This window comes from Blennius ocellaris (genome assembly GCF_963422515.1).
Source record: "Blennius ocellaris genome assembly, chromosome: 21".
Classification (NCBI taxonomy): Eukaryota; Metazoa; Chordata; class Actinopteri; order Blenniiformes; family Blenniidae; genus Blennius; species Blennius ocellaris.
Genome location: NC_137670.1, coordinates 8,953,721 through 8,975,020, shown reverse-complemented (window position 1 = coordinate 8,975,020; position 21,300 = coordinate 8,953,721). Strand labels below are relative to the sequence as shown.

Here is a 21,300-nt window from a genome sequence, read left to right as displayed (position 1 = left end):
CTTGCCTCAGTTTCCACACAAGACACAGGCAGCCCAGAATGGAAAAAAAAAATAAAAATATATTCCCTCAGTGAGCGGTCACCTCTTCAATCCCTTGTTGTGGAGGTTAAAAAACAGTAAAAGAAAGACAAGTAAACAAGTCAAGTGATAAACCTAAAAACTGAACAAAGTTTTGAGGTTCAAGAACTGCCCAATGACTTTAGACTCCCATCAACAATCCAGTCGATTCCTTTTATCTTCTGACAGCAAGAACAATAAAAGTTTATTCCTTAGTTGTGATGGTTGGCTGTGAAGTCAGGACGCTTTTCTTTAGGCAGCCATGTGTGTTCTCAAACACACATACACACACAGAGAGACCCATGCCGGCGTACAGCAAGAGTAGCACAGCCGTTCAGGAGCTTGCCTGACCACTCTTTCTCCCTGGGAGCCCTTTTATATCGCTTCCCCCTTCAGTGGGTGAGGAGTGTGTCTACTGCTGGATGTTTGTGTGTGACTGAATGGACCACACACACCCCTTCTACCCGTCCCATTCCATTCCTCCCTCCTCGAGTTCATCAGTCTTCAAAGATTGTGATAAACTCCAGCTTGGCTCACGCCCCCTCCCGAGCTAAGCACCCCCACCCCCATCGGTTCCCTGGCTGTAATGGTGTTTCCAAGGTAAACCCTGGCCCCATCTGCTGCAATACTTTTGTTTTTATAACTTTTTTTCTCTCTCCAGTCTATCTTCGCTACCCTTCATTTCTGTTTACCTCACCCCCACCACCAGCAGCACCGCCACTTCTTCCTTCATCCATTTTGCTGTCGCTGGTCGTCCCCCTGTGTCCTGCCTGCATCGCTCCCTCACAGTTCAGTGGGGGGTCACACAACCAAACTTAAACAGATACACACTGCTAATAACACAATTTCATCGGTCAGACAGGGCCACCCACCTTCGCTACCCGAGACAGAGTGAGCTCTGCTGACAGGAAAGAGAAGCCCAACTGTCTGTTTTCTCAGCACGTTTGTTTTGTGACATTTGACATAGGAACCCCCCCCCCCCCCCCCCCCCCCCCCACCAACTCCTTCAACCCTGCAGCTCTTGTTTTTCTAGCATACATAGATGGAGTAGAGAAAGGTGGAGGGGAGGAGTGGAAGGTGGTGTGGATGAGCGATGACTTCAGTCCTGTTGCGGCTCCGACACGCATAGCTGAAATACTTCTCGTACATCCCCCAGAAAAAACAAAAAACAAAACAATGTAAGCAAAGATTTGTCAAATCCAGCCAATCTGTGCTTTGTCACAATCAGTTTTTTATTTCTTCTGAAAAGCAGTTTTCACCTCCTTTACTGGTTCAATCATTAAATTTCCTCAGAGACTCCTCAAGGCAAACATCCCTCCAGCTTTTTTCACTGCTCCCAATGAGCCTGCAGGAGAATGTCTTTGTTGTCGACGCTCCTTGCTAGGTTGTAGTCTAACTTTTCTCTCGGGAGTACCCACTTCATGTGACGGAGCTGGCTTCAGCACCCCAAACCCCAACCCCACGTAACTATGTCTTGAAACACTTGGTTTCAAGGCACTAAATCTCAAGCAGTTCAACAGATTTATATTTCACAGTCAGTATTTCACGGCAGTGTTGAGACAGACATGCAAGCATCCTGCAGTCACATGCTGCAGAGGGCAAGAGAACAGCCCATTAGAGAATCCAATGGATGTCAACTCACATCACAGCGGACACAAAGCTAAGGTTTCTATCGACATTTCCAAGAATTACACCCAACTTTCTTGATTTTTGTGTGACTTGAAAAGGCTTTTCTATTATTCTGTCTAATTGTGTGAAGAAGAAATGTATTCTTGTCTCTTTCTGTGGTGATCAAATAAGTCCAAGGTGATTATGATGGCCTTAAAATGCCATTTCCCCTTGTACAAATGAGTGCTGAACAATGAGTGCATTCCCTTTGAGACAGTGTGAAAATAGCCCTGTTATCCTCATACTGAAACAATTATTGCATCCACCCCCTCCATATGACAGCAGCTTTTCATTGCCCCTTTGAGCGCCCAACGGAACAGCTATAAAACACTTTTCAACCAGGTTGAACAAAATAACCGAGACCTGAACACTCTGACAGGTACATTTTAACTTTTAATAGCCACTTAGGTATCCATAATTTAATTCCTTTGTACAAAAAAAACTTGAGAAACATCCAAACATCCTTCTAGCTCAATCTCCAGGAAAAATATTGGCATTGTATATTGCTACAACTCACGGGTGCTGTTAATACTTGTGTTTAGCTAAGTAGTATAGTGTGAAATAGGACAAAACTTACATTCAAAGAATAGCACAAATGATATTTAAGTTAAGATCTGTGAGTGGATGGCTGATTTACTAACACTTTAAAGGGCACTCATTGAGACAATTGATAAATGTCATGACTTGTGCATATTTCAAGACTTTTAAAACATTTTTTTGTTTGTTTTTGCATTCAGTCTTTAAAAAATCAGCGAGATTGGATTCATATTTATGTCACCAACAAACTAATTCTCTCACGATGCTAGTGCTAGTGTCCTGCAAAACATGTGTTTTTATCAGGGAAGTGAGTCTGACTTACTTAAAAAAAGAAAAAAAAAAAAGAAAGAAACGAAAGCTCTGTATAGTTATAAAGGGATAATGATGCACGGTGTAGTCACGGTTACCACTCTCTCCTCCAGAGAATACCTGCGGTTTGATTTCTGGATTATAGGCCTTTCTATGTGGGGTTTTAAATGTTAAAAGACAACTTTGTTTATGTTACCCTTACAGCTTCTGCTCTCATTTCTATTTAGGTCTCTGGAACTCCTGCTTAGCGCTTCAATAAGCATATTCGCACCCGCTTAAGGCAAAGTAGACAACCTCACTGTTTCTGAGAACTGTGCGGAGTGCGTAACTAATCTGTTAGTCGGTATGCTTTTGTTCATAATGGGGAGCCTTCTCGGCAATCTCCAGTCTTTGAACATTTAACTTTATGAACAATAGCAGCTCTTCAAGATGGTCTCATCGGTCTGCACGCAAACAACAGAAATGGTGAAAATGATGTATTGCTACTATTGGGAGCTGCTGGTTGTTTATATAATGAAACCAATAGGCATGAGGCCACTGTTGTGGTTTTTGGTCATCTACTCATGCATGCGCATAACAACTATTTACTATGGACGTTGTGTGCATGCATAGTAGAATCAGTTGCAAAAAGTTGCATTCTCCCCCGTTTCCATGAAGGCCTAGTCAGACTTTTTTTCAAACAGTTGGGTTTTTCGCTTAAAAACGTTATGTAAACAGGGCCTAAGCTGGACAAGATGTCTCCAAAATAAAACGGTTTGCTAAAAAGACAGAAAGATAAATGGCAAGACCAGGACTGACGTCACCAACATATTGATCTTTTGATTTTGTCTGCCTTAACAGAGCTGCTGTTGCAAACGGAAAATAGTCAGATATGTATTCTCATACAATGAAAGTCTTTGTGATATTTCTGGGCAATAATTTCTATTATGAGTAATGCTTAGCATGAAACTGAAGCAGCAGATAAATGTGGCTGCTGGTGTTTCTCAAAAAGAACCCCAACAAAACACAGATGCCATCTGTGGCTCTCATGCAATCACATGATTCTAGCAAAAAGTGAATCACGCAGCACTATGACAAAATGGTTTCATTAAACGGCATTTTTTTTGGTTAAAGATGTCACATATAGAATGACACTCAGCGCCAAATACTTTCAGTACACTTGAAAGTGGTAGTGGGGCCACAGGAGAAAGCGGCACATGGTGTTTTTTTTTAATCTTCTTCGGGCTATTTTCATCTTCCCTTTGTTTCCCAGCAACACTGGCTGTAAACCCAGTCACTTATGAGTAATATAAATTTCTGCGATTGCAACAGAGAGGAATGAAACATATGTAAAGGAATGTTTGTCTCACATTCACTCATCTGTGTTTGATTGAAGCTGGCATTACGCAAACTGAGTACATCTGGGGTTTACGTTCTTGTCCAAAGTGGGATTGTCGGTGCTGACATGTTTGTACAAACAAACCAGAGTCACTGTCAATGGGGGTTTTCATGTCATGCTAGGCATGGTGACGCCTTGTTGGGATCTTTCCAGTGCAGGTGTTTTGAAGTCACATCAGTATAAAGCAGCAGGGATGGAATGTATCAGAAGCAAACACACGTTTGAAGTTGCTCACCCTGGATTATAAAGGAATGGGGGCTTCTTTGTAAGCAGGCACTTGGTGCAGTTGGTCAATCTGATAAGAACAGAAATCGATTTTAGACTCGGCAGAAAAAAAACAAGTGGTACATCCTCATATGGAGTTATTCTCTGCTCTTTGGGGAATCACAGATTGCCGCAGCCTTTACGTGCATCAATGCACAAAAAGAACAATGTTATCCTGCAACGCTCACCACGGCTGTAATCGAAAGATATGTGACTGAAGTCGGCCGAGCATAAATCCTTCTGTTCTTATCACAATTGTGAATAAAGTTGTGGGTAGAAAAAGATGACGAATACAGAATTTAATTCCTTGGGAATCAGCAAATTTCCATAGGTCATAGCTGTGTAGTGAGAAGACAGTTGTGATATTGATACAATGGTTGTCTACACCGTCTGCACTGTGTAAGAAAAGGCCTTCATTTTTAATCGAGAAAAGATATGGCAGATGGATTGGCACCCCGAAGCACTTCCCACTGGTGATCACATTCACCCACAGACACACACCAGTGGAGGTGGATACCATGCGAGGCGTTAATTCCATCCATTGGGAGCAATATCGGGGTTCGCTGTATTGCTCAAAGACACGTCAACATTTGTACAGTGTTGGACAGATGGGCTCAGTCTCCAGCGTTGCACAATCCTACACCGAGAGGGTTATCGGAGGAGACTGGATGGATCAATCAATCACATCCACACGCAGTGGCGATTCCTGCCATGCAAGGTTCCCGGGCAGTATCGGGACGAACCTTGATTCAGTGTCTTACCAAGGAGCACTTCGACACACATTTAGGTCGAAGCGGGGGATCGTTCCGCCACCATCCAGATTGAAAGACAACCTGCTCTACCAGCTGAGCCAAAGCTGTACCATCTGTAGCATGTTCTCTTTCACATCGAGAATTGAGAGGCCTCCACACATGCAGACAAGTTAATATGCCAACACATTAGGCTCATTATAATGCCCCTTCTGATGGATGTTATTAAGTCTTTTAGCTGTTCACCATGTTTGAACACTTTTCATTAGTTACATTTAAATTGATGATTTGACCATTATTATATGGCTCATAAAGCTACACTCTGTCACATCATCAAGGTACTGACCTGCATGGAGACTGTTATAGAAAACTACACATACAACGCCTCTGAAAAAAATTATTTAATAGTGTTTGACTGAAGTAATGCATTCGATGAAGAGATCCTTTTCTTGCCTTCGTTTTTGTTTTTTTTTTAAGCTTTTTCAGCACTTTTAAAGAGTAGATAGATTCATTTGTCAAATTTAGTCAGCCATAATAACCTGACTTGGTCGTCTGTCTATAAGAATGTCCATACTGGCTATTGTCAATGTTTATAGTGTATTGTTATCCACGTGCATGTGTTTAATTTAAAATAAATAAATAAATAACATAATTTCTGTAAATGGACAATGTTTTAATGACACAGCTGTTTAAAAGCACAACTTTTCTTGAACGAAAAGGCAAAAACAATGTGTTTTGACCTAAAAAGTTGTGTAACTTCAAGCTAATACTAGCTTGGTCAAAGGATTTCAGGGAAAAGTGATGAAGAAGACGATCACACAGCAGAACCAGCCTTTGTTATTCTCTGGTCATCGGTGTGAACAGTGATTAAAAACAGATTTTAATCAATTTTTTTATTGGACAAGCTCATCACATTTAGTCATGTTGCATTTCTGAGATTTTTCTTTCAAACCCCAGCAGTTCCAGTAAAGTCAAAGACGGGGAGTTAAAAACTGTGAAACATTTAGTTCAAGCCAAACGTCTTACCAGAAGCATGAGTGGTCAAACTTGCAACATCCAAACATTTCTAAACTTGTGAATAACCAGGATTTCACTCTTGGATGTGTTCTTTGCGGAGATTCTAAATTTAGAGAAATGGGAAATTCTGCATTAGAAAAAAAAACTGAAAAAAGGTGCCCGATAAGTCAACAGGTCAAAGGTGAACATCCCGAGGAAATTCCGCTGAGAGATGAATGACAAGAGTGATTCTGGAATCTTCCTCTGCTGGGGAGGGAGGAGGGGGGAAAAAATCCCCAGAGCAGCATCTCCCAATCTGTTTCTTGTCAACGCACGGCATAAAGCCCACACATGGACACACATGTGCACCCAAATGTGTTGGAAGCATCCAGATTCTCAGCTGCAGTGAACACATGGTGCGAAACACAAAGAAATATGTCTGTTACAACTAAAGGTTATGTATCAAAAGTGACGTCAATAAATCATCCTGGTTCAACATATCTGTCTGCGTTATAAAGGAAGATAAATGCAAAAATATTAAAAGCAAAAGAAAAGTGAAGGCTTTTCCATTTTTATTTCTAATAGAAATTACTCTGAATTGATTTTGTGAGCACAGAAAGATGGTGAATTGAATTTTAGTATATAAATAGGTACATGCATGTGTCATTATAATTTCCATCCATCTTTTTAACCACTTTCTTTTTCTCTCAAATTTCAGTTCAATGGGGCCAATCCATTAAAATCAGAGCATAATAAACTTCAAATTCCAGCAAGCTGCCTTTGCTTTTAAATAAATGAATCAATAGACAAGGAACAGTAATTGCTTTAATTGAAAAGTGAAAGTTGTTTTTTGTTTTCCTCACATTGTACAGAGTCATCCACCGGACCAGGTGGGACCAAACAGGTTGATTTTGGGAGGCAGTCCATATCTACAGTGGCCTCATCTGCACGTATATTATTTGTTTAATTTACATCTGGCTGGCAAATCCTCATCAATTCTGCCAAGAGAATTTTCTGCTGGACATTTTATTTATTTAATTTCATCCATTTTCCACAATTTCACATATATAACACATGATTTTGATATGTGTAAGAAATTTGCAAAATCATGAAAAAATGGACTCCCAAGAAGTTTAGAGCTTGTCATGTTGGAGTCCAACGTGACAAGTGCAACTTGTGCTGGATTTTAAACCAAAAAATGGCTCAACGACAAACCAGGTCCTTCAGACATAACTCGCGAGTAGTGATGAATGAGGATGGGTCTGTGCAATATATACACATACATACATATACACAGAACAAACCCATTCTCTGACAAGTGTGGTCCTAAAATAAAAATAAAAGAATAATTGCGTCTACATTTCCATGCATGTAACGTCATATATTTTGATTTGCTCGAGTACTAGAGTACTAAGCCGCATATAAACTACCTGCGTAATTGTCCAGTAGTTGATTCTTCAGCCTCCTTTTAAATATGGATAGTGTTGCTGATTGTTTAAAGTTGTTTTCCAAGTCATTCCGTATGCTTGGACCTCTATGACATGCACTAAAACTGGTGCATTGGAATTTTCTATATTTGCCTATTGGAAGTAGTTTATTTCTGGTATTATGTTGGTGAGAGGGTGAGAATAATGGAATGAGTTCAAATAATCTAATATTTGACATGCTAACAACATTATACATAATACATGCATTTAGATAAAGATTCACCCCAGGAAGCTTTATGAGATCATATTTATGGAAGAGAGCATTTATTTGAGAATTTGGCATCAACCATGAAATTATTCTTACAGCTTTCTTTTGTAGTGTTGGACGTTTTGTAGTGTAACTTGACTGTGTTGTTCCTGATAAAGTTACAATAATTCAAGTGAGGCTCAAACAGAGATCTGTACGATAAGAGTGCTTTTAATAGTCAATTAAAACCCCATTATAGATCACATTTGTAACCCATTATTATTATTATTATTATTATTATTATTATTATTATTATTGTTATTAATGCTTCATAACTGAGAATTCCTACACATCGTACTGCAGTTTACTGTTTTTTTGCATCTGCAAATCAACATTTCACTGTAATGACAATAGAGATATATGTAATCTAATTGCATATCAGAAACAAAACCTAATACATTATATACTATACATGCAGACAACGTGTGTCTATCAGGTTTTTCCTTTTTTGTGTTTGAATCATAATTCTTATGACGTTTCTATGTTATGTTCAAGCAACGTAAGACACGATCGCGTTAACGCGACCGACCAATCAGCTGCAAGCAGGGGCGGGACTTATCTGTCATAGACACGTGTACCGGGAAGTAGGAAGTAAACAGAGGGGAATCGTGGTGGAAAGAAGTGAGTAGACCTCATAAGCAGTGTTTTAAAACTCGCCTTTACCATCTGTTTGAATGGAATGCTGTGGAGCCGAATGAATTCCTGTGTTTTGAAGATATCACGGGTGGATTTCGAAAGGAATATGACTTTGACGCTCACAGTAAAAGGCGAGACATAGTTTAAAGTGAGCTGGCTGCGTATGTAATCTGGCTGCAAGAAAAAGGTCGAAAAGCAATGTTTTGGTAGTTTATCAAGGTACAAACAGCTTTGGTGATCACCGTATGAAAATTATCCTGCTGTGTCTTTATCGACATGTAGAAACAGTGATTTATGTCGATGCATTTTTGCAGATTTATTTCAAGTCTGTCTTGCTCTTAAATGAATGGACGACATGCTGCACGTTAGTCTGAGCATGTTACTAGATGATCGTGTCTGCCCCAACTTCGTAGATGCAAATCCAAACATTTTATAAGCAGTAATTCACAATTATTGTTTGTTTTAGCAACAAATGATGCCAACTGAATTGTAAATGGAGTCCTGACCCTTGCTGACATCTAAGTGAAGACATCCGGGATATTACAATTCTCTGCAAACAGAGATTCAGAGCTTGTTTGCTCTGCTTCGGCTCTGAAATAAACATAGAGGCTGTGTCTTGTAATGTCAACACTCGGAGGCAGCTTGTTGATTGAAGAGGAGTGGTCCTGAGTGCATTCACCCCTGTTTTCCAAACGTGTCATTTGATCTTTGCTTCTTTGCTTTCTCATTGTCTTCTTGTTATGTTGTCTTCTGGTGGCAGAAGCAATCTAGAAATTCCCAAAGAAGAGAGTGCAACGACTTTGGTCTTTTAAAATCATGTCAGCAATATGTACATGTTTGCTATACATACAGCTATTGTAATTTATTGTGGTGCACAAATATTAATGGATCAGTCAATAGTGTATGCGTCTGTCATTGGTTGATTTGGACTGTATGTGTCTGGTGTTCAGCTCTGGCACCATGCTGGAAGGCTACAGCCCCGTCACCCAGGCGCTGCTCGGGACTCTCTTCACCTGGGGTCTGACAGCAGCCGGAGCCGCCCTGGTGTTTGTCTTCTCCAGCAGACAGGTACCCTCCCCTCCACTAATGTGATCCTGAAATGTTTGACAAAAGCTAATAGAACATTCTGACTGAGGTTAGATGTTGAGTTCTTCCAAGTTAGAGTCCTCCATCCATCCCTGTTTAACACTCATTTACTGAATGTCACAAAATCAGTTTTTTTGAAAAACCCATTTCTTCTTTCTCTCTGCTCTTTTCAGAAACGGATCCTGGATGGCAGCTTGGGCTTTGCAGCTGGGGTGAGTTAGATATCTTTTAGTCCACATGCTTACACTTGGTCTGCAGGTGGGAAGAGGCTGCAATGTGATGATTCTTGTTGCTTTATTACATCGAAGGGGGCACTGTTCCAAAGACTGAAAAATACACTAAACCGTTCCATTCTGATTTTGGCTATTTCATCCTTTTGTTTATCAGCTGGTCACTTAAATTATTGTCTATATGAAGTTCAAACCTTCCAAATAAATACAAAAAAAGTCCTGAATAAATCCCGAGATATAAACAATAACCTTACAGGACGAAGGATGAGTCGGAGCTGAAGGTAGGAACTCGTCTTTATTTAGCAACCGCCAAAACTCAACTCTGAACAGTACGGCAACAGCCCAGGAGCGGGAGTACTAAACCACGCCTCTTTTCCCATCATCCTGGTGGGTGAGAGGCCTGGGTCCTAACGGCCACCACAATATTTGATTTTTTTCCAAATAAGGTTTCATATTTAATAAGTGAAAGAGTTCAAAAAGAGAAGTCCTAATCGTATATAAAACTATAGTTTTGTATTTTCTTTTGTTTACAGCATTATAACATTCAAATGACAGCTTGTGTTGAAAATCATGCAGTATAATCCGTCTGAGTTTTACTTTATTAATGGGTGATTTTCTTTTTATAAACCGTGGATTTAATTGGGGTCCCTCTAGGTGATTTTGAGCTGGCTGATTATTACTCAGGATCAGATCAGTGGTTTGATAAGGCTAATGTGAAATGATGAGAGAGAGTGCACGCTTCCTTGAGGGGGATTTATAAAAGAAAAAAAGTGTGAAAGTTCATGTTATCGCATCTCTCGCCTCCATTATCTCAAAGTGTGCTCATTTTACATCCCGGTCCTTGTTCCTGCTGCTCTCTCATGAAACTCCATAAAGCATGAGAAGAAATGAGAGGGTTTTCTATTAATTATTTGTACAACTTTTATGAGATTAGTGACTAAATTGATAAATATTAAAGTTAATAGTGGATAACTGTGTAGCTCTATCAAAGCAATTTGAAGTGATCTTGCAAAGACAGGGGTTCGCTGCTCTGTGTGCCTTCAATATTGAATCAAACTAACTCTCTAACCATATGAGTGAAATAAACCTACCTGAGTGGGTAGACTGGGACTCGATCAGTTTCTCAAAGCTGCACATAAATTGATTGCAGCCGTCTATATACATGGGCCAGATATAGTGGGAGGTAATGATACATGGCATTAAGTGATGAGAGCTACTAAGTTGTGGATAATGGTCAGCGGGAGCAGAAATACCTTTTTTTTTTTTTATACTTGAAACAGATTTTCATGCTGTTTCATTCCTGCAATTTGCTTTTTGTGGTTTCCCACGTATCCGACAACGTGACAAGCCTTTTACTTCAGCCACACAGGGATTTATAAAAAGGAACCATGAGGGCTTTTCACATTAGTATGCTTGTCTTTGCCCAGAAACGCCAGGTAGGAGATATAACGGATTCAGTTCGCCTTTTAATGGTGAGAATCTAAGTACAGAGGTGAAGAGTTTATACATCTTTGATACTATTAGGAAGGTACTATAATTCTATTTCCAAAACCTACTTAAAAGCAAAAAAAAACTAAACAATTCAGTTTCTTTTGTTTTTGAGAAACATTTTTTAAATATATATACCCACCAACTTATTGAATAGCATTTTTTTTGTATAGGTACTAATTGATGAATTTTATATTGTAATGTGCAATGTCAATAAAGATGGTATCATATCTTATATCTTGGAAACTGCCAACATCAAACATCCTACAGTTCTTTGATTTGTGCAGCTCCAAGCAGCTGTGGTGGCTCTTGTAGGACTTTCGAGTCACCATCTCCCAATGTCCAGATGTCAAAGTGACCTTGAGCAAGAAACATTGTTCTTATTGGCCATCTTGCACATGTGCAGAAGAATTGCAGTGGATGGTGTATGAACGGGTGAAGATCACTGACGATGCAAAGCTCTTCGGATACGCCTAAACCTCTGTAAAAACACTATTTAAGTGAATTCCATCTACCGCATATCAAAAATAAGAAAGCACTGACATGGTTTTGCCGTGTGGTGTCAGAGTAATAGTCTCTTAAAGCATGTCTTCCATAGAAGAAGTGAGACTGGACAGTTCACACAAACAGAGTTGACACTTTTTGCTGAGAAGTGATCAAACTGAAAACTCTCCCTGACCTAATAAATAAAGCTGCAGATACAAATGTATAAAAAATGTCAGGTGTCGACACATAAAAGCAACAAAAAGTAAAATATTTTAAACTTCTCAGTGAGCAATAACAATAATGTCAATATGTGATGACTTTAGTGAGCTCAAGTGGCTTTATCATGTGGAAATTTGATAACAGGAGTCGCTAAAAATGGAAATTTGTAACTTGAAGCTCTTTTACTAATTAAGTAAATATCCATGACATGCAGATATAATGATGAAAACATTGACATCTGTTTTATTTTAGTCTCCCTAATCACCAGACATTCAACAATGCTATATTTTGAATAATACCAATCAATCTTTATTGCAGGCTCTGGGGCCTGTAGAAAACGCCCTAAACAGACCCTGTAAAGCCCTATCTAAGCTTTATAGTTCTCTGGTGAATGTATTATTTGAGGTGCTAAAAAGGCTCAATTGTCCTCCCCAGCTATTACAAAAGGCTTAGTGTTTTTACATCCTTCTCCGAGCAACTTCACACCTTTAATCGGAAGTCGAAGGCATTATGCCTAATAGAGCTTTGCTTTTTGTATTCGAGACCAAATCACAGTCTGTGCTCACAACTTCTAGGGAAACATTTGTGCAATAAAACCTCACTTTCATAACCTGCCTCTGCCCCCCCCCCACCCGAATTTTTGCGTTAATGCACATTAAGACTGTAATTAGAGACGGGGACTTTCTGCAGCCTTGATGAGCTGATCACCTTGTGCAGTATATTCATGGCAGGGTTCCTGTTGCTGTGCATGATTATCTTAAATTATAGGAACCGTATTCTTTTATTCATGGAGGTGTGAAGGTAAAGGTGTCGCATCAAAGCTGATTGAAGGCATATTGAGGTTTTTCAATAGAGTATAATTCATATCAGTAAATATTGTTGGACTCTATGATGTCCTCACTACATTTTATTAACTGCAGCATTACAAGGAGCTAAACTTCCCTGCAAATGGTGACCTGAGTTACAATAAGCTCCAGGGCCTCATTTGCATAAAAATCATTTTTGCGTCCTGCTCATTGAACTATGGGAGTTTTCTCATCTCAAACTTGTGCCATACGTGGGACATTTGAGCCCTCCTTCCTCTGCTGCAATTTTTTTATTTAGATGACCTCTTTAATTACTGGTATTGATGTTAGACTGAACCAATACTTTCAATCTGATGAGGACTTCATGAATTGAGATGGCTTGCTGGTCATCTGGGAAAATATTGGCTTGAGTTGAAAGATCACTTTATTTTATGCATTTTATCGTTCGACGCCACAACATTTGGCAAGTTGCTCAATTTTTTGTAATTATGTTGAATAATTCAGTCGAGAGTGCTGTAGTCATTGAGGTTGCTCTTTTTCCAATATGTCTCCCAACCTTTTTCAGCATTCAGAATAGACGACAGACGTCCTCCTTAATCTCCGTTTTGCAAAAAACATTACAGTGAAGCCAAGCAATGGCATGCATGCCCACTTGTGTGTATTTTAATTATAAGCAATGGGCTATTTTCAGGTTTGATTTAAGTAGGTTGGCAGGAAAGCCTTATTAGGGATGTCTTTGGTATGTATACATTTGATTATGACAACCTCAAAGCAGACAAAGCCTTGTGATCTCTGGCTCTCTCCTGGTTGGGCTCATGGACCCCCGGTGGTGGAACACTTTTGCATTTCAAACAGAAGCCATTGATTGTTTCTGGATCTGACTTGGCAGCTTAATTCATTATTCCAATGCTGACAAAGATACAAGCCTTTTCCTGGTGACTCATGAGAGAAAGAAAACAGTGTCTCCTGTCACACACATGCAGGTTTAATAAGGCGAGGGAGGGCAACTGTCACAGCTTTTTACGGAGACAAGGCTGCTGTGATGCGCTCAATTGAAAGCTGTTTGCTCAGGTCTTTATTTTGTTTGAACTGCGGCAACTCGATAGCTCACTGTGCACTCAGCCCGAATGCTCAAGATACATATTTCCGTGCAGGAGTGCCGGTCTGACGAGAAGAAATCAAGTGTGTGTTTGTGTGTTGCAAGCTCGGTGGGTGTTTGAAGACCTGCGTGTGTCACGCTTCTTTTTTTCTCCTCCATCTCGTGATTCAGATGCCATCCTGTTCTCATGCCTCGCATCGCATGTCCCCTCTCCTCAACTCGCAAGCCCTCACTCACCGCGCATGATGATGTACATAAACAGATTCAGATACAGATGGAAACGCATAAAATATCGTCTTTGTCACTGCAGAGCATCACGTCACGTTGTCTCGGAGCACAGCGTCTGTCAGCAGCGGTCGGTGAATAATCAGAAAAGCGGACTTATTTTTTTCTTCATTACTCTGCCAGCCAACGCCGTTGCTGTTGCAATAAAGGCGATGCTCATTTTGCACGTTTAGGACACACCCACCAGTTCTGAGGGCCCCATTTTCGCACAATTTTTCAAGTAAAAACCCATCAATTTTGCACTTTTCTTTCATAAAACTTCATGTGGCGACATTTTGAAAACGATGTCTGTTTACATGTAAATGTGGAAATGCTTTTTGGTGTTTTGTTAATGAAACCACACACAGAGAACAACATGGGATATTCACATGGACAGACGTAGGAGTTGGATTGACATTCCAGGTGACTGTCAACTATAAAACTACCTAAATCCCAGGAGAATATGGACTGGTAGTCACGACACTCTGGAGGCATACATTGTTCTTATTGGCCTTCTCACACACATGCAGAAGAACTACAGTATCTACTGTGTGCAACATTTTAGAAAAGGTGCATTTCCCCCCGTTGACATGAAGCTGTTTTCAAAAAGTTGCATTTTCATTGGATTCGCGCACCGTTTTCACGTAAGCGGACACCTAAGTCTTTCGTTTTTGCATACGACCACGAGTAAATATAACAGGTTTACTGAATTTCCTCAATGCAGAACTAGGAGAATTTCTGTTTCATATATACTTTTTTTTTTTTACTGTAACTGTTTGTAGAATAAATCCTGAATCCTGCTCTCAAAAACTATTTCTACCAGAGGGCCACATTGTTAGATTATACAATGATGCATGGATGTTCAAGCAATTGATTCCATGTAAAGACCGAATGCCTGCAAACTAAGCAGAATCATGCATGCTGTAGTTTTCCAATATTAAATGAATAATTGCAAATGACATTGGGTTCAAATGTGTTAATTAACTTTCCTCTTTGAAGCACTATTTTTTAGAAATACCCCACTCTGCACAGTCGCTGGGAGAGGGCTGCCAGTTTCCTGTCTGTTCAGTACTCTTCAGTAAGCGTGTCCATATCCTTCTTGAATGGTTCCATATTTCTCCGAAATGTGTATTTGTGGGATGAGCAACAGAACTGAGTGAGTGTGATTACTTTGCCATGGAAATATGGATTAAGATTGAGCAACATTCAATGGTGCGATAATAACTCTTACACCAGAGGGTTTTTCAAAGACAACCACTTGAATTTTGCCAGGGTAGAGCGTGGAGTGGCCTTCCATTAGTGTTCACCTAAACCCCAGCGAGCAGCTTGGGGATTTTAGTTCCAAATTTACAAACACGACCGTGTTGGCTGACTTGCAACCGGTGCTAATCGCAGAATGAGATGCCTTCCCAGGATGTGTGCCTGTCCATGAAGACGAGGATCCAGGTTCTGTTAGAGAGCACGTATAGCTGCTTGTCCATATAATCAGCTCTCAATTCATCTTCTGTAAATATAAACAGGCTTTCCAATAATATAACATTTTTCCTCAGAGGAATTGTTACAACAAAGTAATATATTTTTATCTTCCTTTTGCTGAATCAAGTTGCAATGCTGTATTATTAACAGAATTTAGAAAAGGGTCTCTCTGACACCTCTTCACATCTAATTATACGTCGAAACACAACGGGTTCCTCTACTTTTGGCTGTGATCTGCAGTGTCCAAGAGTAGTGAATGCATTGTAAACTTTTCTGCAATAATGTGATACTGTCTCTTCTGTAAAGTAAAAACCGCACATTACGTTTGGAGGAAACGCATTGCAGCTGCAATTAAACTTGATTGTGCGTCAAGTAAAATAGCTAAAGACATTTGGATGTCGTAACAATGTCTTGATAGCAGCTGTACTTGAGACAAGACCTTGTTGTGAGAAGTGATTATAAACAATTCGTGATTTTCTTGTCTGTATTGGGAATAGTCGAAGATTTGGTCTGGGGGCATTATATGAGAGCACGATCGCAGTGAATTAATCCTATGGTTGCTAATTGCCTCTGCTCATGTGGCTCACTACACTGTAGATAAGTTGGCCTGACTGCTCATGAAATGTGAATGTTTTTGGTTTGCCGCACATTAAGTGCTAAAGCATCATATGACTGCACATGAATACTGCCTCATATGAACACACACTTTGTGAGGAGATGGAATTATTAGCAGAGCTTTGCATCTGAGTGAACCGAAGCCTCTCTTTCCCCAAGATATTTGTTTTTGAGTGATTGGTCAGCTTCCCATTATTGCAATTACAGTCGAGCAGGAGCGTAGCACATGTTCAATTACTACTTTGTAAAAAGGCTTACACATTGTTACTTGTGCTCAAATTCTGTATGTCAACTGGAATAGCTTTTGAGAGCTCACCCTCATACAGTGCTGGCGAAGCATTAGCTGATCAGATTTAACTCTAAAATGTTGTCATTTTTGCCCATTGTCGAGCAGAAGCGACGACCCGTTGGGTCGAATCAATCATACAGCACTTTCACTCTGTGAGGGCAAATTATAATGGAAACTGCTGAGAAAGTGGGAATTCAATGGAATGAAAAATGGAAATAGTATTATACTATGACTACAAATGGCAAATAAAGCTGCTTCAAGGATGACTGACTAAGTGACTTAAGAAACTCCGAATGTGAAAAGTGTTTCTTGCTGGTTGATCTGCCGGACTTGATTGTCCAGTTGATCAAACCAGTCACCCTGTCGCTACACTGTGAGCTCTGACATCAACTGCAATGTCATCAGGAACCAAATCTGACAAAGAAATAGAGATGTGAAATGTTTCCCATCCATTTTTATCCAAAATATAAATGCAGCAAATGATATGCTTGATTCACATGGTAGCTTTAAAACTAAAAACATAAGACTGCTCAAATCATTCATATGTTTTTGTCATTTTTTTGGTGTAAAATACTTCTCAGTCATAATTTTAGTTCCTTTTCCATATTCTGTACAAAACGCCTAGTTTGGTTCAATGTTACAATAAGTGACACTCAAACGACTACGGTCCTCTGCCTTTATTGTATTCCCCCGAGTGGCAAAAACATATCAATCTAACTCCTCAAAAACCCCACAGAGCTTTGTCGGCCGCGAGCAAGGCAATTACTGCACAATTCACTTTGGTTGCCTCATAAAAAAAGAGGCACTCGGCTTTCAGCTGGTGTATAGATGTAATGAAAAATTGTTGAGAACTTTTCTCTTGCCTCCAACTGCGAGCATTTGCAGTGCGTGCCGTTTTCCACCAGCCCAGCCATTTGGAAGCCTCCGGGATTTTTTTTTTTTTTAGAACTTTAATTCACATAACAGAGCGAATGGTATTTGTCGCGGCAGTAAACAATATTTCATGCAAGCACTGCATCCTAGCTTTCTCAGGGAGTGTTACATTTCACAGAAATCTGCTTCTTAAAGGCTCCACAGGGATGTTGCACATTCAGTGCCGAGCTTGACGAGTCGACAGCAGAGGTCTCAATGTTCGGCCACGTGCAGATTTCTTGTGTCGCTGCACTTCTGCGAGATGCATGTTCCGTGCAAATGGGCGCCGACTCGTAGGGGTTTCTATTCGGGCATACGCAGCAGGATTGGCATGTTTTTGTTTGTTTGTTTGGAAAGAGCAGGTTATTGATGCTTAGATTTTCAGCAATGGTAGAAAAATGCTTTCTTCTCATTGCAGTAAGTTTAGTAGTTCAGAGTGGCTTCAAAAGGTGGCTTCATGCGGGTGATTGGAAATAATACAGACCCCTCCATTTAATACATAAACCAAAATCAAGATTCTTTCTCAATATACAGATTTGTTAAACATTCAAAGCCATTAGTGGAGTTGGAAGATGTCCAGACGGAGATTTTTGTCTTCTATTGGTTCCAAGATAGTTGTGAGAAATGACAAACAACGAAATTGAAAAGGCTCCATCTCCGTCTCCATGGAAATGTGGGGGAAACACAACTTGAAAGAAACAAATGCAAAAACTAATAACATGAACCCAGAACTTTTTCTTAAAGTTGCCAATTTCCAACTTCAAAAGAAACGACACAAATATTTCTTTACTAGCAGTCATAGACCGTATTATTGATTACCACATTTTGAAGTATGGAAATTAAATTTTTTTAATAGCAGGATGATAAATTGGACAGAAGTCACGATCCATATCTTTCATTTGGCTTTATCCACTTCAGAGGACGTAGGCAGGAAAAACCCACACAACTGCACACATTCACACTTGCAGGGTAAATTCTTGGTAATCACCATTAGTTAACTTCACATAAATGATTCGATGTGTGATTTTTGACAGTAAGGATAGTTTCTTTTCTGTTTTGGAATTCATCAGTTTAGTTTGAAATGTGCTTATCAAGGTATGCAAACCCTTTGCATGTTCGCATCTGAGAGTGATGGGACTTTCTCAATTAATTAAGTGCCAAAAGAAGTGATTGCTCAGTGTTGTTGAGGGCTGATACTGTTGCGTTATCCACAAGAACAGAAAAGACTTGCAATGCCATAGACGTGGGTCTAAGCTGATCCCCCTCCACATATTTCATATACCAGTATCAGGTTTTTAAAGGGCACACACTATCTCAGTGGGATATTGACTGTGCAAGTAGAGATTGTAGAAACTGATGTGAGGACAGATTTGCTAACCCGTTCACCCTGGATCAGTGAGCAGTTCATTTAATTTCGATCTGATTAATACTGGAAGAAAACTTGGTTTTTGGAGTAGTTTTTGTTTAGACAAACAGCACAGCGTTAGTTCAGTAAGCAGGAACTAAAGCGGATTATTCCTGCATGATTCAGCTCTGTATCTGTGTCCTCGCACAGCAGAGTGCAAATCAAACTAATTGAATCAGATTTTCTTTCACTGTAAAACCCATAAAGACCGACAAGACCCAGAAAAATAATGTAAACATAGTTGATGTCGTCACAGTAGCACATTTTTCACTCTGACCGCTTTAAATCAGTTCTCATGGACGTTACTTTATCCTTGAAGGATAGAAGGCTTGAGGCACTTTGCTTCTTATAGCATACGAGAAAAGCCCCGTGGTCTTTCAGCGACTGGAAAAATCGGCTGAATGTCACTGATCACATTAGCATTCAGAGATTGAAATGCTTTACTTTCATTTATATTCCCTCCAGCAAGAGCTGTGATTGGAGCAACATAGTTACTCAAGACTGCTCTGTTAAACCTCTTTTCCTCATCAGATGACCTTTTCTTTGTGATCTTGGCTCACCTTTGCAGCCTCTGGATTGAATTTGAGCTCTAGAGGTTATCGTCATTGAACCCAAGTAGAAAGGAAACGACTGCTAACAAGCTGGAGGTGGGCTTCAGGGCGACACTGTCGAATCAGGTTAACATTTAGTGCATCAGTTTTAATTTGGCAGAGTAAAGAAGACACATGTGGGATGTTGTTGCCACTGTGACAGCACATTTTGATGTCAACTAAACATTGCCACTACTACTCGATGTTTAAGATTCCCATTTGAAGAATATATCTTTGAGCAACAGGTGCTCATAATACATAGATGTGTGAAAATGTGACAAAACGATTTGCGGTATGTAGACCGTACCTCACTAAGACAGACGGACAGAATACAAATGAGTGGAGTCAGAATATAAAGGAAAGGAAATGGGAACCGAGGCTAAAAGCTCAAGTATAAATTGCAGAGGATCTCAGGAAAATCCGCTCACAGAACAACAGAAGTATGCTTCAAATTGATCCTTTGAATACAAAGTGGTCTAGCAGAGAAAAGGACGTGTCTTGGTTTTTCAGCTTTACTTGTTACATTTATTGGCACATCATTTACGATGACTATAACTAATAAAAAAAAAAAAAATTACATGACTTTTCTTTTCCTGGTGTGTAGACTCAAAAACATGGAAATTCTGTGATCGGCTGATTAGATAACCACGTCAATTGGGACAATTGAGCATGCATTCTGAAACAATTCCCTTTTCTCTCTACAACACGATGTAGAGTCCTGAAGCCTTCTTTTTTATGTGCCCTTTAAAAAAAAAAAATGTAGACTTTAGCAAGCTTCTTTGTTTGACTGTAGAATGGCAATGTAGAGCTGTCTATGGTGAAAGGTACTGAGTGAGTGCCTATATGTTTTTCCCCTCTGTTATAAGCGGGAACAGACATTATTCATTCTGAACTCCAAAGCCATAAAGGTTGCCGCCACCTCCATGGGGTTCTAGTGGCCATATTTCTCAGTGTGTAATGTTTTCTTTCACAGCTACTCGTCGTCTCTCAGTTGCAGCTTTTATTTAATTTTAAGGCTCCTTTGGGAGCAGTGATGCATGATTATTTCTGCCTGAATGAGTTGATTAGTAATGTGAAAAATGTTATTTGAAGTATTAAAAGTCTCCCCGAGTTCAGTTGGCTCTGCTTTGCTTTTTAGTGACTGCTCTTTCCAATTGCCTGTTCATTACTTCTAAGTACGTTGTGCTTCTGTCTGTTTGCTTTGCCACAAAGCAGATTCATTCTTTTTTTTCTCTTTTTTTTCTTCCATAAATTGTCCGATAAAGAAGTGTCATTTCCAGCGTGACATGTTAACCAAACTATGTGAAAACAGAAGACATGGTGGCTGCCCGTTTTCAGGACGCCAGTTCTCAGAGCCGTTGAAAACGTAACCTTTTGGCTGTAGTAAATAGTTCTTCTGCCCGTGTGTGAGTCGATGGACAATAACAACAATGCTGGCCTCCAGTGTGGCATGAACTATTGTCATGTAAACAGGGCCTAAGAAGGAATGGAAGCTCCCTTGTTTTTTTCTTTTCTTTTCCTCAACTTAAACTGCTACTGATTAACCTGGGGAACAAGTGAAACCAGAATACATTATGTCTGGAATGCAGCAGAGCCATTGCGATGCTTTGCTGGAGATCCTCCAGGGAAACCTATACATTCTGGAATTTTTTTTGCAGTTTATTTTGACACGTACCTACCTAAATACCTTTTATGCCCATCATCATCCCTTTATGTCTGTGGCCCCTATTAGCCAGATAATCAGCAGCAGACTTCAGGTAAAACACGAGGAACATAAAGTGATACTGAATATACAGAACTGAATCTGTGGAATTTGCTTGGTTTGCCTGGCCTGCTTCAAACATCTGAATGCTTGATACAGCAGAACACCATCAGATTTGAGTTTATATGAATGGTTAGTGCTGTTTCCTTTCCATTTTACAGAGATGCTATGCTCTTATGGGACTAATATGAGGGACTTCAATAAAACTACAAACTCTACAATTGGTAGACTAAAGGTATTGGCTA

The 21,300-nt window shown here is 39.8% G+C and overlaps 1 protein-coding gene across 1 annotated transcript in view; it reads left to right on the top strand.

Moving 5' to 3' along the window:
* Positions 1-8,298: 8,298 nt before the first annotated feature.
* The window catches only part of slc39a11 (solute carrier family 39, member 11), a 111,242-nt gene continuing 98,240 nt past the window's right edge, over positions 8,299-21,300 (top strand). Inside the window, exons 1-3 of the mRNA XM_080517027.1 lie at positions 8,299-8,313; positions 9,279-9,396; positions 9,588-9,626. Of these exons, the coding sequence (XP_080373153.1) occupies positions 9,289-9,396; positions 9,588-9,626 (147 nt within the window). The 5' untranslated portion in view covers positions 8,299-8,313; positions 9,279-9,288. The remainder of the gene's footprint in view (positions 8,314-9,278; positions 9,397-9,587; positions 9,627-21,300) is intronic.